The following is a 12,680-nucleotide window of genomic DNA, read 5'->3' on the forward strand; positions in this document are numbered from 1 at the left end:
CATGCCTGGAAACATTCAAGGCCAGGTTGGATGAGGCTCTGAGCAACCTCATCTAGTCTGGGATGTCCCTGCTCCTTGCAGGGGGGTTGGACTAGAAGACCTTTGAAGGTGCCCTCCAGCCCAAACTATTGTATGATTCTATGATTCTGTATCTTGTACTGTGTGCTTTCATCTGTAGTCTCACTACAGTGTTTACATTTTTAGCAATGATTTAAGCATTGCTTGTGATGTGTGATAATCTCTGATGCTTCTCTGAAGATGAGCCAACTATTCATTCCACGCCTCATACTTGTGTACTTTTAAGCAGTTGTAGTTGGCCCTGCCTTTTATATGGGATTATTTTTTCTGAACATTTCTCTGTTTCTTCAGGATTATTTTGAACTCTTAATTCTGCCTTCGAACATACTTGCATGTTCAGTGAGCTCTCAGCATTTTGCCTAGTGCAGAATGTGTAGCACCCTTCCTTCACTCCTGTGGTGGTTTAGCCCCCATCACCACACAGTTTCTCGCTCACCCTCCCCATCCCTAGCAGGATAGGGGCAAGAATTGGGAAGAAAGGAAAACTTGAGGGTTGAGATGAAGACAGTTTAGTAGAATAGCAAAGGAAAATTACAATGATAACAGGATATAAGGATATTGAAATATACAAAATGAACAATGCATGATTTCTCACCACCCCGTGTCCCAGTGACCAGTACAGCCTGAACAGCAATCACGGAAACAAAGCCAAGCAGCAAGGAAAGGAGTGAGAGGGAGCCATGTCCTACCCTGGCCAACTTCCACTTCCATATACTGAGCATGACGTTTATGGCATGGAATACTCACTTTGGCCAGTCTAGGTCAATTATTCTGTCTGTATCCCTCCCAGCTTCCTGCATCTGCCCATTAATGAGACTTGGAAAGCCATTGGTCTCATTAGCAACAACTCATAACATCAGTAAGTTTATCAACGTTCTTCACACACGAAATCCGAAACACACCGGCTTCTGAGGGGAAAATTGACTCCATCCCTGCCGAAACCAGGACAACTGCAAAACCTTTCGAAGGAGGCAGTGCTTGTTAAATGCAATGCGGGTAACAGTAGCGCTGGACAGCATTCCTGAGCAGTCTGGCAGTTCAGGAATGTGAGCTTCTAGCCTCCTGTGTTAAGTTCTTGCTGCTGCAGATAGGTGAACTAACCCTGGGTGGATATCCATGGTATCACCTTTGCCATGCTGCATTTGGCTGGCCTTCTGCTTTTGTACTACCTTCAGTCATTTCTAGAGTTTCTGTTCTTAATACAATTTATCTTTTCCCATGTAGTCGTTATAACATTTTTTTCAGCTGAGAGGTTATAGCTTTTCTGGATTTGTTTTGTTTTGTTTGTTTGTTTTTTTTTCTTAATTTAAAGATTCATACTAAAGGATTAAATATTTTAGAGAAGATTTTGGGCAATTTAAAATGCCAGTATTTATAACTCAATTTAAATTTTAGAAAGGCAAGTCAACAGCAATAAGGACTGCTTAGCGTATGCTACTTGCTAATTAGAATAAAAATATGTACACATAATCTTCAGCTGTGTTATGAATGCACTGACTTCCTTGCTGAGGAAGAATTGTGTGGGTTCATAACAGGAGGAGTAAATGTCATTTAATACGTACAGTTGGTCACAATAGTGGACAGGCTATAGACAGAGGTCCAACTCAGAGGAAAAACAGACCTTAAGGCCTGCTGTTGTTTTATCACTGGTATAAAATGGATGAACCTCATTTAGGGGGTCTTGTGTGCGGGAGCAAACTGAGCAGGTGGAGAGGGAGCGGTAAAGGCTGCTTCCAGGTCAGTACCACGACCCAGCAAGGGTTGTGGCGAATAGCTTCGTCCCTTCTGGGGGTACGTTTTGAACTTTAGTTCAACTCAAAGTCAGCTGAGCTGTGATCCAGGAGCCTGTACCTATCTCCGGGGAAAAAAAAAAAGATACTGTCAGTCTGGTAATTGGGTAACATTTTGCTACTTTTGAGAAGCCCCAGTTCTCAAGCCAACATGTTTTCAAGGAGCTGTAAGTTGGAAAAGAAACTCCTGTGAGTAATGCCTGGTGACTTAACCATTTTCATTTCTGCATTTCCTGAGTTCTAAAAATAACATTTTGTGTGTGGTTAGCCCCAGTGATTTTGTTATCTGGACTGTCTTGACCATGTGCCTTATTTAATGCTGCTTTGTGAAATGGACAAGGTGAGGTTAAAAGAACAATGTCTTTTGAAAATGCTTTGGATACCACGTAGGTGATGACTGAGCTTTGGCAGGGGCTGCCCAATCAAGAAATCTGCTGCAGTGCCTTATTTAAGAGCGGTATAATGGAGTGAGGAATTAGGATTTAATGCGAGGGAAATGTGCAATGTGGGTGGGTCATACAGATGGATTTTGGTAGGGAGATGAAAAAGGTTTCTGCAGTCACAAATGCTAAAATTGTAGTGGTGGTACTTGACTGTTAGCAGGCAGGAGAGATGTTAAATCTGATCTAAATCAGTGCTCATTTTTTTCCCAAGATGAAAATGACTACTTATGAAAGGTTAGAGGATTTATGGGGGTGTCAAAACATATGGCAGATGGGCTGGATTAGGACTCATGAGTATAGTAATCCAAATCCTTTCTGCCGAGCATTACAGAGGATCTCTTCCTGCTGCTGTGCTACACTAAACCTACACAGTCAGAGGAGCACAGGCTGTCAGGAGGCTCAGAGGAAGAGTTGCTAGTGAAAGTGCTCGTCTGAGCAGAGTTCATTTTGATACCACTTTCTCTGCAGGTAAAAGTCTACTGGGGAACTAATTATATTCTTTCATTTTAATAAATTACTCTAACCAGGTTTTTTGGGGTTTTTTTTTCTTTCCTTTAATTTGCTATACAGAGCTTGGGAGAAAGTAAAACCAAAATGTGAGCTAAGCCTTTCCAATTATCTCTGACTATATTAGTATAGAGGGATAAAAGCTGTGCAAAAGTCATGAGTGTTGACAGAGGAAAAAAGAGGAATGAGTTTGTCATTCTTCTTCTAAGCCAGTGCTATCTATATCTGATTTAAAAAGAAAAAAAAAGATAAAAAAAAGGACATCCTATCTTGAATTTTTGTGATGGAATTTTAAGTGTTGGGGCAGTTTTAGTCTTTATTTTAGACTGAGTTCAGAGAATCTCCTCTGACATATGAAAATTCACAATGACATGTCAGTGGTACACAGGTTATTGGTAACTGTAATTAATATGTAGTTGATTTCAAAAATATCTAAAGCTACTATATTTTGAGAAGATCCATGTCTGAAATAGTGTCTGGAGAAGGATGCAAACCATTTGTATGCAGCAAGAGGATATTTACACTCCCCTCCTATAGTCAGTTAATTAAGCTAAAGAATCCGCCTGAGCTCCTTCTCTAGTTAACTGCTATTGTACAGCACAATAAACAGATATACTGTTGTGGAAAACCACCTACTCGGATATTTCTGAGCTCCACGAGTGAATGCTTAGATATTTCATTTGGCACTGGTATAAAATGTTTAAATAAAGTTTTGTTAAAGCATGGAACACAATACTGTGTATAGATACGTTGTGTTCCCTATAGAACCAGGAGGTGTGAGGATCCAGACCTTACAGATCTTAAATTTAAGCTTAAAAGGGAGGCTGCAAATAGTTATTCCAGCAGTGAGGATGGATTACCTCCGAGGTACAGATTGTTTATGTTCAAGGGCTAGGATCAAAATACAAGCTTTTCATTGTCACTATTTTATGATGTATGAAGAAGATTTGAAAGTTTTTAGCAGGTTTCTCGTTTATCCACGAGGAATGGCATATCTGCTCTAGCATGGTTTTGTCAAATAACTTTGCAGTGTGAACTTCCTCAGCATTTAATGGAAATGCGCAATTGTTAGATCTTTAGGGAAGGGAGATTTTCTTCCAGTTCTTAAGTAAGTATTAACAAAATAACAAAGCAGTCTAAGCAATCCATGAAAGCTCACTTCTCATCTGTTAATCAAATTTCACTTGCTTAGTACTTGGGATGTCTTAATCTTTCAAGTGGTATATAGCCTACTGGCAAAGACCTGCTCTGAATTTCTAATTAAAACAAACAAACAAATGAACAAAACCAAAATCCATCTTCCACTTCCCAGCCTCCTTCTATCTAAGCAGCCTCCTCTTAAGAGACTGTAGAAGGGTGTATAAAAAGAGCAAAAAAAGTCACATTTGGTATCTGAGAGTTATTTATTTGTATGTTTGAGGGAAATGAGTTTGAAAATAATGGAGCCAGAGGGGTGGGCAGAAAAATTTTCATGTAGCAAAATCTGACGGTAATGAAAGGACAAGTGGAACCAGGGACATAAGGCTTTACTATGAAGGTATACATGCAACTCCATGAAATCTGAATAATCTTTTTATTCCAAATACAAACTTAGTTGGGAGCTTCGGTGATAACCAGTTTACAGAGCTTTGTAGCATTAAAAGCATTTAAACAGTCCTAGCAGGCAGGGAGGAAACATTATCTGAGATGAGTTGCAAAGTATTATTCAGCTTACAAATGAAAGTAGGTTGTTACAGTAGGCTTCCCAGGGAATACATTCATCATGAAGTGTAGATGTGGGTATTGATTGATTTATTACCAAAAAATTGTTGATTTTGCAGAATATAAAAATATACAAAAGCTAATAAATCAAACTGGAATTTATATGGCACATGAAATCTATGGAGTCAGACTTTACATCATGTCTAAAAAGTGCCAGCTTTTTTTAGATGATTCTGATACAAACACATAAATATTCTTATTATAAACTTGTTCCCTACTAATACCTCCATTGTATTTTTCCACATTGCCTCAAAATTGAATGAATTAATCTAACTGTCATTAAATATTTTAAACTTCACAAGGAGAAAGTCTATAGAAATGTGAAAAGGAATAAATTTACTCATGAGATAAGCGGATAAATCGTGATGACTAGGCCATGTCTTGTTACCGGAACATCAGTAACCTGATGGTAGAAAACTATTGATAATTGACCTAAAATGGAGCACCACCACAATCATCTGTATTTTATGATATCAAGAGGAGACTCCCCCCTACAAAGGAGAAAAATGAGCTGTTTGAAAGAAATAAGATAAAACATTCCAGTTTGAGGTCCTGCTTCTGAATAACTGAGGAAACGTTGAATAACCATCCCAGGAATGTTTAGTATGAGATGGAAAAAACAAACCTAATAAAGCGAAAAATTATTGACAAATAATTATTTGTAATAATGAGGAGAAGGATTATCAAAGTGCTTACACTGTACCTGGAGTTGTTTGGCAAATAGTTTTTCTTTTCTAAAAGGCATCTGAGAATTTGAAATCTAAAAATACACATATTTAAGCTTTTACAGAGTGTTCTGCAAAGAGAGTAATTAAAAACAGTTTTCGTTTAGGTGCCCGTGTAATTGAGAGCAGAATTTCAGCTCATCAGTCCTAGAAATAGGTGAGAAAAATCTTACTTCTTGATTCTCATTTAGACAGAAGTATGTTTCTGCAAGTGTTTGAGTGAGTAAGTGCTTTCAGATGCGGCGAGGTGGAACCCAACAAGCACCTCAAATTGTTAAATGTTGAGTTATTCCATGAAGTAGAGTTTCTTCAAGTTGCTAGCATGACGACATAGGTAGGTGGAAGCAGCTGCATGTTTATGATTTAGATAGGTATGAAGATGTAAAAGGTTTTAGAGCACTTATTTAATACGGTGTACTTGAAAAAAAAGAACGTGTTGTTTGGATGTGAGGTGCAAAATGAAGTGGGGCTTTCAGTAGTAGGCAGATCTGAAGACTGCAAATGATCACTGTAGTTAATAGGTTGGAGCTGGAAGACCTGAACATGGAATTTGTGTCAGTGTTCCTCTCTTGCATTCTTGGATAGTTTATTTAGTTCACAGGTGAAATACCTTAGAAGATACTTTTGTTTGGTAAGATGGAATTGGAACATTCTTTAAATGTAGTTAAGGCACACTGGTGTTTTGGTCACAGCCAGAAGCAAAGAAAGGATTTGGGAGGTTATGTAGGGACCATTGTAAGATTCCATAAATTCCTCTAAAATAAAGAGTTTTAAAAGGGTTACACAACTAAGTCTTAGTCAAGGTCTAACAGCCCTAAGATCTCTAAAGGCTTGACTCTGATACAGGCTTGATACAGCTTAAATGAAAGAGCCTATTCTTTTGGTCTGTGGTCAGCAGCATACTCCAGCATTTTGTGATCCAGATGTCAGAGATGGAGATCTACAGTGCTTATTTCCATTACCACAAAAATTTGTATTATGTATTTCTCCTTTCCTTTTGTTTATAACTTACAGAATTAAACACCTGGTGTTGATTTATGCTGATGAATTTTTTAAAAATATTATTATTTTCGTATTTTTCAGAGAAAGAATTTCACCCTCTTCTTCAGCATTGGTTTATTGACCTCCTGGGGGACTGCACTGCTGGGTGTCCGCTTATACTGGATGGGCAACAAGCCCCCAAGTTTTTCCAACTCTGACAATCCAGCAGCTGACTCAGACAGTTTGCTCACGCGTACGTTGACCTTCTTTTACCTGCCAACCAAGAATCTCTGGCTGTTGCTGTGCCCAGATACCCTGAGCTTTGACTGGTCTATGGATGCTGTGCCTCTTCTGAAAGCAGTCAGCGACTGGAGGAATCTCCACACTGTGGCCTTCTATGCTGGACTCCTCCTCCTTGCCTATTTTAGCTTGAAGGGCTCCAGCAATGAGAGAGAATGCAATGGGAAAACTGTAATGAATGGGAAGCAGAATGCTAATGGGCATAACTGCCACTCAGAGGTGGAGTACAAAACACTGGAGGTGAAGTCAAGCTTTGCGTCAAAAGAAGAGAATGGTATAAAAAAGCATGAAATGCGGAAACTGCAGCTTCCTTCAACTGAGAACATTGTCATTCTGTCTCTATCTTTGTTAATAGTGCCCTTCGTTCCTGCCACAAACCTATTTTTCTATGTTGGCTTTGTAATAGCAGAGCGTGTGCTGTATGTTCCTAGTATGGGCTTCTGCCTGCTGGTTACAGTAGGTGTCAGGGCCCTTTATGTCAAAGCCCAAAAGCGCTTTCTGAAGAACTTGGTTTTTTGTTCCACTGCTGCATTAATTCTTTTCTATGGACTCAAGACTGTTGTCAGGAACGGGGACTGGCAGAATGAGGAGATGCTGTATAGGTCAGGGATAAAAGTAAACCCTGCTAAAGGTAATTTTTGTCCTTTATGGTTAATGCTTTATTTATTCCTACCTGTCTTTGTCTTTAAATTTTCTAATTTTATCAACTGTATTTAAAGAGGTCTTTTTAAGTTGCAGTAGTATGTACATTAGTAAAAGATGAAGAAAAGCAGGATTGTGTTTTGATTAGGTGTTACAGGTTTGGCTTTAACATGGAGAAAACGAGACCCTAAGCTAAGAGTATACTTTCTTTTTCATTCATCTTAGTTATGTATTTTGAAACTAAAGACGCATTATTAGTATAACAGACCCCACCCTGGTAATTTTCTGTTTGGAGTCTGGTATCTATCATGCTAATGAAGGTTTTTCATATGTTCACCGCATGTTCTGTTCTCTGTGACTAGAAAATATAAGAAATAGTAAAGGACAGCATCAGGGAGGTGCTGTTTTTTTTTAATCTGATGCAAATAGCGTCAATGCTACATAATAAAAATGAGGAAATGACTGTAGTTCCTTCTGCATACGAGTACTGTAGAGAGTTATTGTTAAATATGCATGCCTTCCTGTTAATGTATAAATGTCAGGTATTCATAACATTGCCCAGCTACTTCTCTCGAAGGTTATGTCTATGCCATAATGAAATATGACTACAGCTAGCGTAACCACATCCAAACAGGCAGTAAACCAGCTAGTTTAGGGATCAGTAACAATGTTTAGCTGTGGCTCTGTGGTTTCGGCACATACAGCAGATCCAGCTGGGATCCATGCTGTCTGGCTGTACTGCTGCTGGCACACGAGCAAGTTTATAGGAGAACAGTCAAAATACCACCTGTGAGTGCAATGTAGGCATCGACTAAACCTTTGTTATTCACGACTGGTGGGAAGGGATCACTTGATTGCTTTGCCTGTCTGTGAAAGAAAAACTTGACAGCGCCTGAACATACTGCGCTTCAGTTTTTCCAGTTCTCTGCTCAGAAGCCCATTGTCTGATGATGCAAAGTCATCTGCTGACATAGGTGTGCTTCTTGGTCTGACAGTTGTATTGTGCCATGATCTAAAAGCTGTAGTAGTAGGAGGCAAACACAGGAGTTTCTGTGAGCTGATAGGGAGTGAAAAGGTAGATTTGGTAGATAAGATGCCTTGCAAAGCAGTGCTATAGTAGCTTGTCAATTGTCAGTCTGATTTTGTAACTCTTCTTCATATACTTTGTCACCCTAGGTAAAGTTATTAAACTTGTTGCTGCAGTAAGTGAATTTTTGTTAACTGTGAATAAGCACATCCCATTTCTTTTACTTTTTTTTTTTTTTTGCAAAACTAGTGCAGGAGGAAAGAAATGAAGGGAAATAACTGAATAGGGAGACAGCACACCAGAATGATATGATGCTGTGAGACTTACCAGTTTAGTGCTGATGTATAGTTTGCATTAAAATGTTCTCATTCCTTGGAAAGAAAGAGTGCGTGTGCACTTGGTTAAATAGTTAATATATGTTCTGGTTTTGTCCTTGGCGGAGATCCACAGATATCCCAGACTCTATTAGTAGTTTTCTTCTTGCTTTGAGCCAATTTTTGTGATTTAAAAAAAAAAAAAAAATCTAGTTTTTGTCCAATAGTGGGATTGGCTGCAGTGTTGTCTGGAAATTAGACTACTAGGTATCATGCACCCAGGAGACAAGATGAGCTATTTTCATCATACACATCTCAGTATGCACAGGCTTACATATATATTTGGTTTCTTACATATATATATGGTTTCTTGCCATATAAGCTGACATTAAGTTTCTTGTAAGAGATGCAAAAGCAAAGACAGCGTGTCAGTGTGGTGATATAGACATGACTGAGCTGACTGTAAATCTACTTAAAATTCCCTGTTAAACTTCTGCTGAATGTTTACTAGCCCACACACATTGTAACAAGGCTGAGTATCAGAAACTCCCAGCTAAAGCGACCTGTCACCCAACTCTATTCATTATTGTGAATACTTCCTAGATTATCCCTGGCTATGACTATGCTAATTTTATTTTCTATTTCTCATACAATCAGGCAAGCCTGACTGGACTAGACTGGCTGCCAATCCTGCCGAAGCATTAGGAGATCAACAATTCAAACTACTCTTCAGTAATTAAATGAGGTTGACGTAGGAAAAACAATTTATTTTTGTTTGCCTCTTTTTTTTTTTTTTAGTTTTATGAATGCTAGTGATAAATAGGCTATTCACACAGTGAGACAATGAACTGCTCAGTCAAACAGTAGAGTGGAGAAGTGTTTTCCTTCTTTTCAGGCTGCTAAGAAGAGGCTGCCACTCCTCATTTCTCTATTTTCCTCGCAGCCATTTCTCCTCATGAGTATTTTCTTACTTCTGATCATTTTTGAGCAGCGGGATAATTTTCCCTGACAGTTCTGCTTTTCCTCTCTTCTGCAAAAGAGCTTCTGAACAAGAGCTTCTTCTATTCTAGGCTAAAAAGCAATGAGGGATCCCTTCAAAAACTCCCGGTATGAGAGCCAATAAAGAAGTACATATCCATGAAGATCAGCTTTGCTAAAGCAAGGAGCTTGAGTGTTTTGTCCCAGATCCATCTGTATTCCAGCCTAGCAGGATGAAAGCCACTCTGTGGCTGGATACCATGCAACAACATCGAGCTGATGTGCTGTACTAATAAGGTTGTTTGAGAGAGAAACTCTTAGCACAGGTACATTTGGGTACTATCATGGCTGAATTGGTTTGGAAATTGGGTTGTCTTACATGGTGATAGTTTATAATCAGGTCCTCTGCACTGTAGTATGTGTAAGAATACAATCTCCTCTGCTGCTGTGGGACTTTCAGACAAAGTTGTTCAGTGGCTTCTCCATCTTCAGTCCTCAGTGAAGAAATGGGTGATAACCACCTTGCCAGCACTTTCTTCTGGCCCTGTCATGGGTACCTTGCAGGCAGTGCAGGCAGAGTAGTAGTGTTCTGCCTCAGGTGAGAAAGCCCCTACCCCTGCAGGAAACCACAGCCTTTCTGCAACTTCCATTTCTCTGGGCTTTTTCTTGTCAGTCACTGACAATGTGGAAAAAATACAAGTACGGTGTGTAGCTCATCTCTCAAAAAAACCCCAAAATACACCACGGGAGTCAAGTGAGTAGAAGGTAGTCATGCTGCCTCCAAGCCACTGTGCATGTGCTGATTTTCTGGCTGCCTTGCTGTGTGGCAGGCAGCTGCTGGCCCTTTGCTGGTGGAGTCGTAATGAGGACTTGGGGTGCCTCAGCTGCATCTGTTTGCAGCTGGGCTTGTTCTTCTGCTGTTTTGATTGTGACTGGTATTTAAAATATCTTTAAAGATCTGAGCATTGCCTCGTTACAGTTTGTCAGCACTTGAGGGAAAAACAGGCAAGACTGATGTAGTTTACGGATCCTGAAGTGGCTGTTTTGATGCTACGGAGGGGAAGGCACAAGTGTTTCTCTGTGATGCCTTCAACTTAATGAGCAGCCCAAATGGTATAAAACAGCTCACATTATTTGAGTGCTCTTCTGTAGTGAAGGAAGCCTCCCAAATTGTAAAAACAAGCAAATAAGTTAAAAATGGGTGGTAGCTGTCACATCTTTTTTCAGTTAGACTGAGAGTCATTTTTGGGTGATGATTATCTGGTGTTTAATATAAAATTATAATGATGCACAAAAATTGTTCTTATTATACCTTGTTATCTGTACTTTTCTCTGTAGTAGCAAAAGTAGGCTTCAAAAAGCATAATCTTTTTCCTTCGGGCCGTTTTATACCTTGCAGTCCACATCGTAATGATCTTTGATGTTCAGACGTATTTGCTGTACTGTTACAGACACTGACTAAAGAAGCAGAAAATAACAGAGAAGCTTAGACTGTCAGACTGCAGGAGAAATTTCAGTTGCTTGGTCATATTTACTGATGAAATTTTAGTCTCCTGGTGTTTGTTGTGACATTTGTAAATAAGCTTTGAAGGTCCTTCCTGGAAATAGTTGACCTGCTACACCAAGTGTGTGCTTAACTTTAACCATACATTCAAGTCTGGCTAAATTCATATATGTGGTTACTTTTTTTTTTTTTGGAATTTAATGTACAGCAAGAAGCGGATACTAGGCTGCTTCCAAAAGCAGTATTACCACATTATTGTGTCACTACACCTAGTCTGATAAACCCTGTCTTGCATGTGATACTAATTTAAGTTGACCTTACGGCTTTTGGCTTCAGAACCAGTTCTGCATGTTGCTTACATGTTTGTCTGTGTTCCATCACATGTTAGTGTTAATGAAATGTCGTACATTCAGATCTTGGACAAGTCAGTGGGACTTGAATATGTGCTTCAGTCCTTTCCTGAATCAGGAAAAAAACAAACAAACAAAAAAATTCTTAATCTGTGTTACATAAAGGCAAAGTTGGGGTGAGAGGATGGAGTTTCTTGGTTCAAATAAACTCTGCTATTGGGGTCAAATTACTTAGATGTTTCTCATAGGTGATTGACACAAAAACTAAAAATAAAATTGAAAAAAAAAAGTCTTGTAAAATCATTCAGATCATCTTTGTTTTAAGATTAATATTACCTCTTATAGTCCCACTTTGAGTTAAAAATCCTGTTCTTAGGATCTTGCTTCTTACATCGATTACCCTGTTGTTTTCAGTGAGCAGCAATAAGACCAAGACACAGTGCTGACAGAGAAGAATATAGAAGTTTTTTCATATGAATATAGAAAGCCACTTTCCTTCTGTCTTTCCACTCTTCCTCCTACTCCCAGGTCTTAAAAGTGTGAATCATTCCATATTGCTTAATGTTTTTAGAAGATATTTTGATACTGAAACGCTCTTCTGGACTACAATGTTCCTTTTCCCTATATACTTTTATCATCTTTTTTTTTTCCTTTGCAATAGGGTTGTGAAGTCTGCCTGCCTCATTCTGCTGTATTTGTGTATGTAGAAGATCTAAATAACTTCTTTTGCTTTTTTGGCATCTTTGGCGTAGCATTCAGCCCTGATCAGTTTTGTTCCCTGGAACTTCATGGATAATTACCATTTTTCTTTTTTTTTTCTCCTTTCTTTCTTTCTTTTTTTTATTTCTTTCCTTGTTATCATCAGTTTAGCATAGGATTGGTAAAGACTGCTTCTTTATGCATGTGTGAATGTCAAGATACGAGTATGAAATTCGGATTGTGAAGCATCTTCAATGAAAAACAATGGATGGAGTAGCTGTGTGCTCATATTGAAGGAATCCTTAAAGCTGAATTTACCCTCATCTATGTGGGATAATACTTGCCTTTTGATCCGAACTGCAAAAATATACTCTTTGTTTTGAATATTTTTTAAAACAACAAATTTCATTTTGTTACCCATGTTGAATAGTTTGTGGTGTTAATTTCCTCTTTATTTTACCATTACTAATGGAGGAAACAAATGTATTTGCTATACAAACAGTTTTAAGTGTTAGTGTAGGGGGAAAAAATAGAATCGTGTCAGTTAGTTTTGTTCCATTTACATAAATGTGGTATTGTTA

General features: G+C 38.7%; 1 protein-coding gene across 1 annotated transcript in view; it reads left to right on the forward strand.

Annotated features, from left to right (window-relative positions):
* Positions 1-12,680, forward strand: part of TMTC2 (transmembrane O-mannosyltransferase targeting cadherins 2) — a 257,441-nt gene that overhangs the window by 142,721 nt on the left and 102,040 nt on the right. Inside the window, exon 3 of the mRNA XM_086749874.1 lies at positions 6,388-7,216. Within this exon, the coding sequence (XP_086606000.1) occupies positions 6,388-7,216 (829 nt within the window). The remainder of the gene's footprint in view (positions 1-6,387; positions 7,217-12,680) is intronic.

The sequence above is a fragment of the Chlamydotis macqueenii genome, chromosome 1, assembly GCF_036417535.1.
Source record: "Chlamydotis macqueenii isolate bChlMac1 chromosome 1, bChlMac1.mat, whole genome shotgun sequence".
In the NCBI taxonomy this organism is placed as follows: Eukaryota; Metazoa; Chordata; class Aves; order Otidiformes; family Otididae; genus Chlamydotis; species Chlamydotis macqueenii.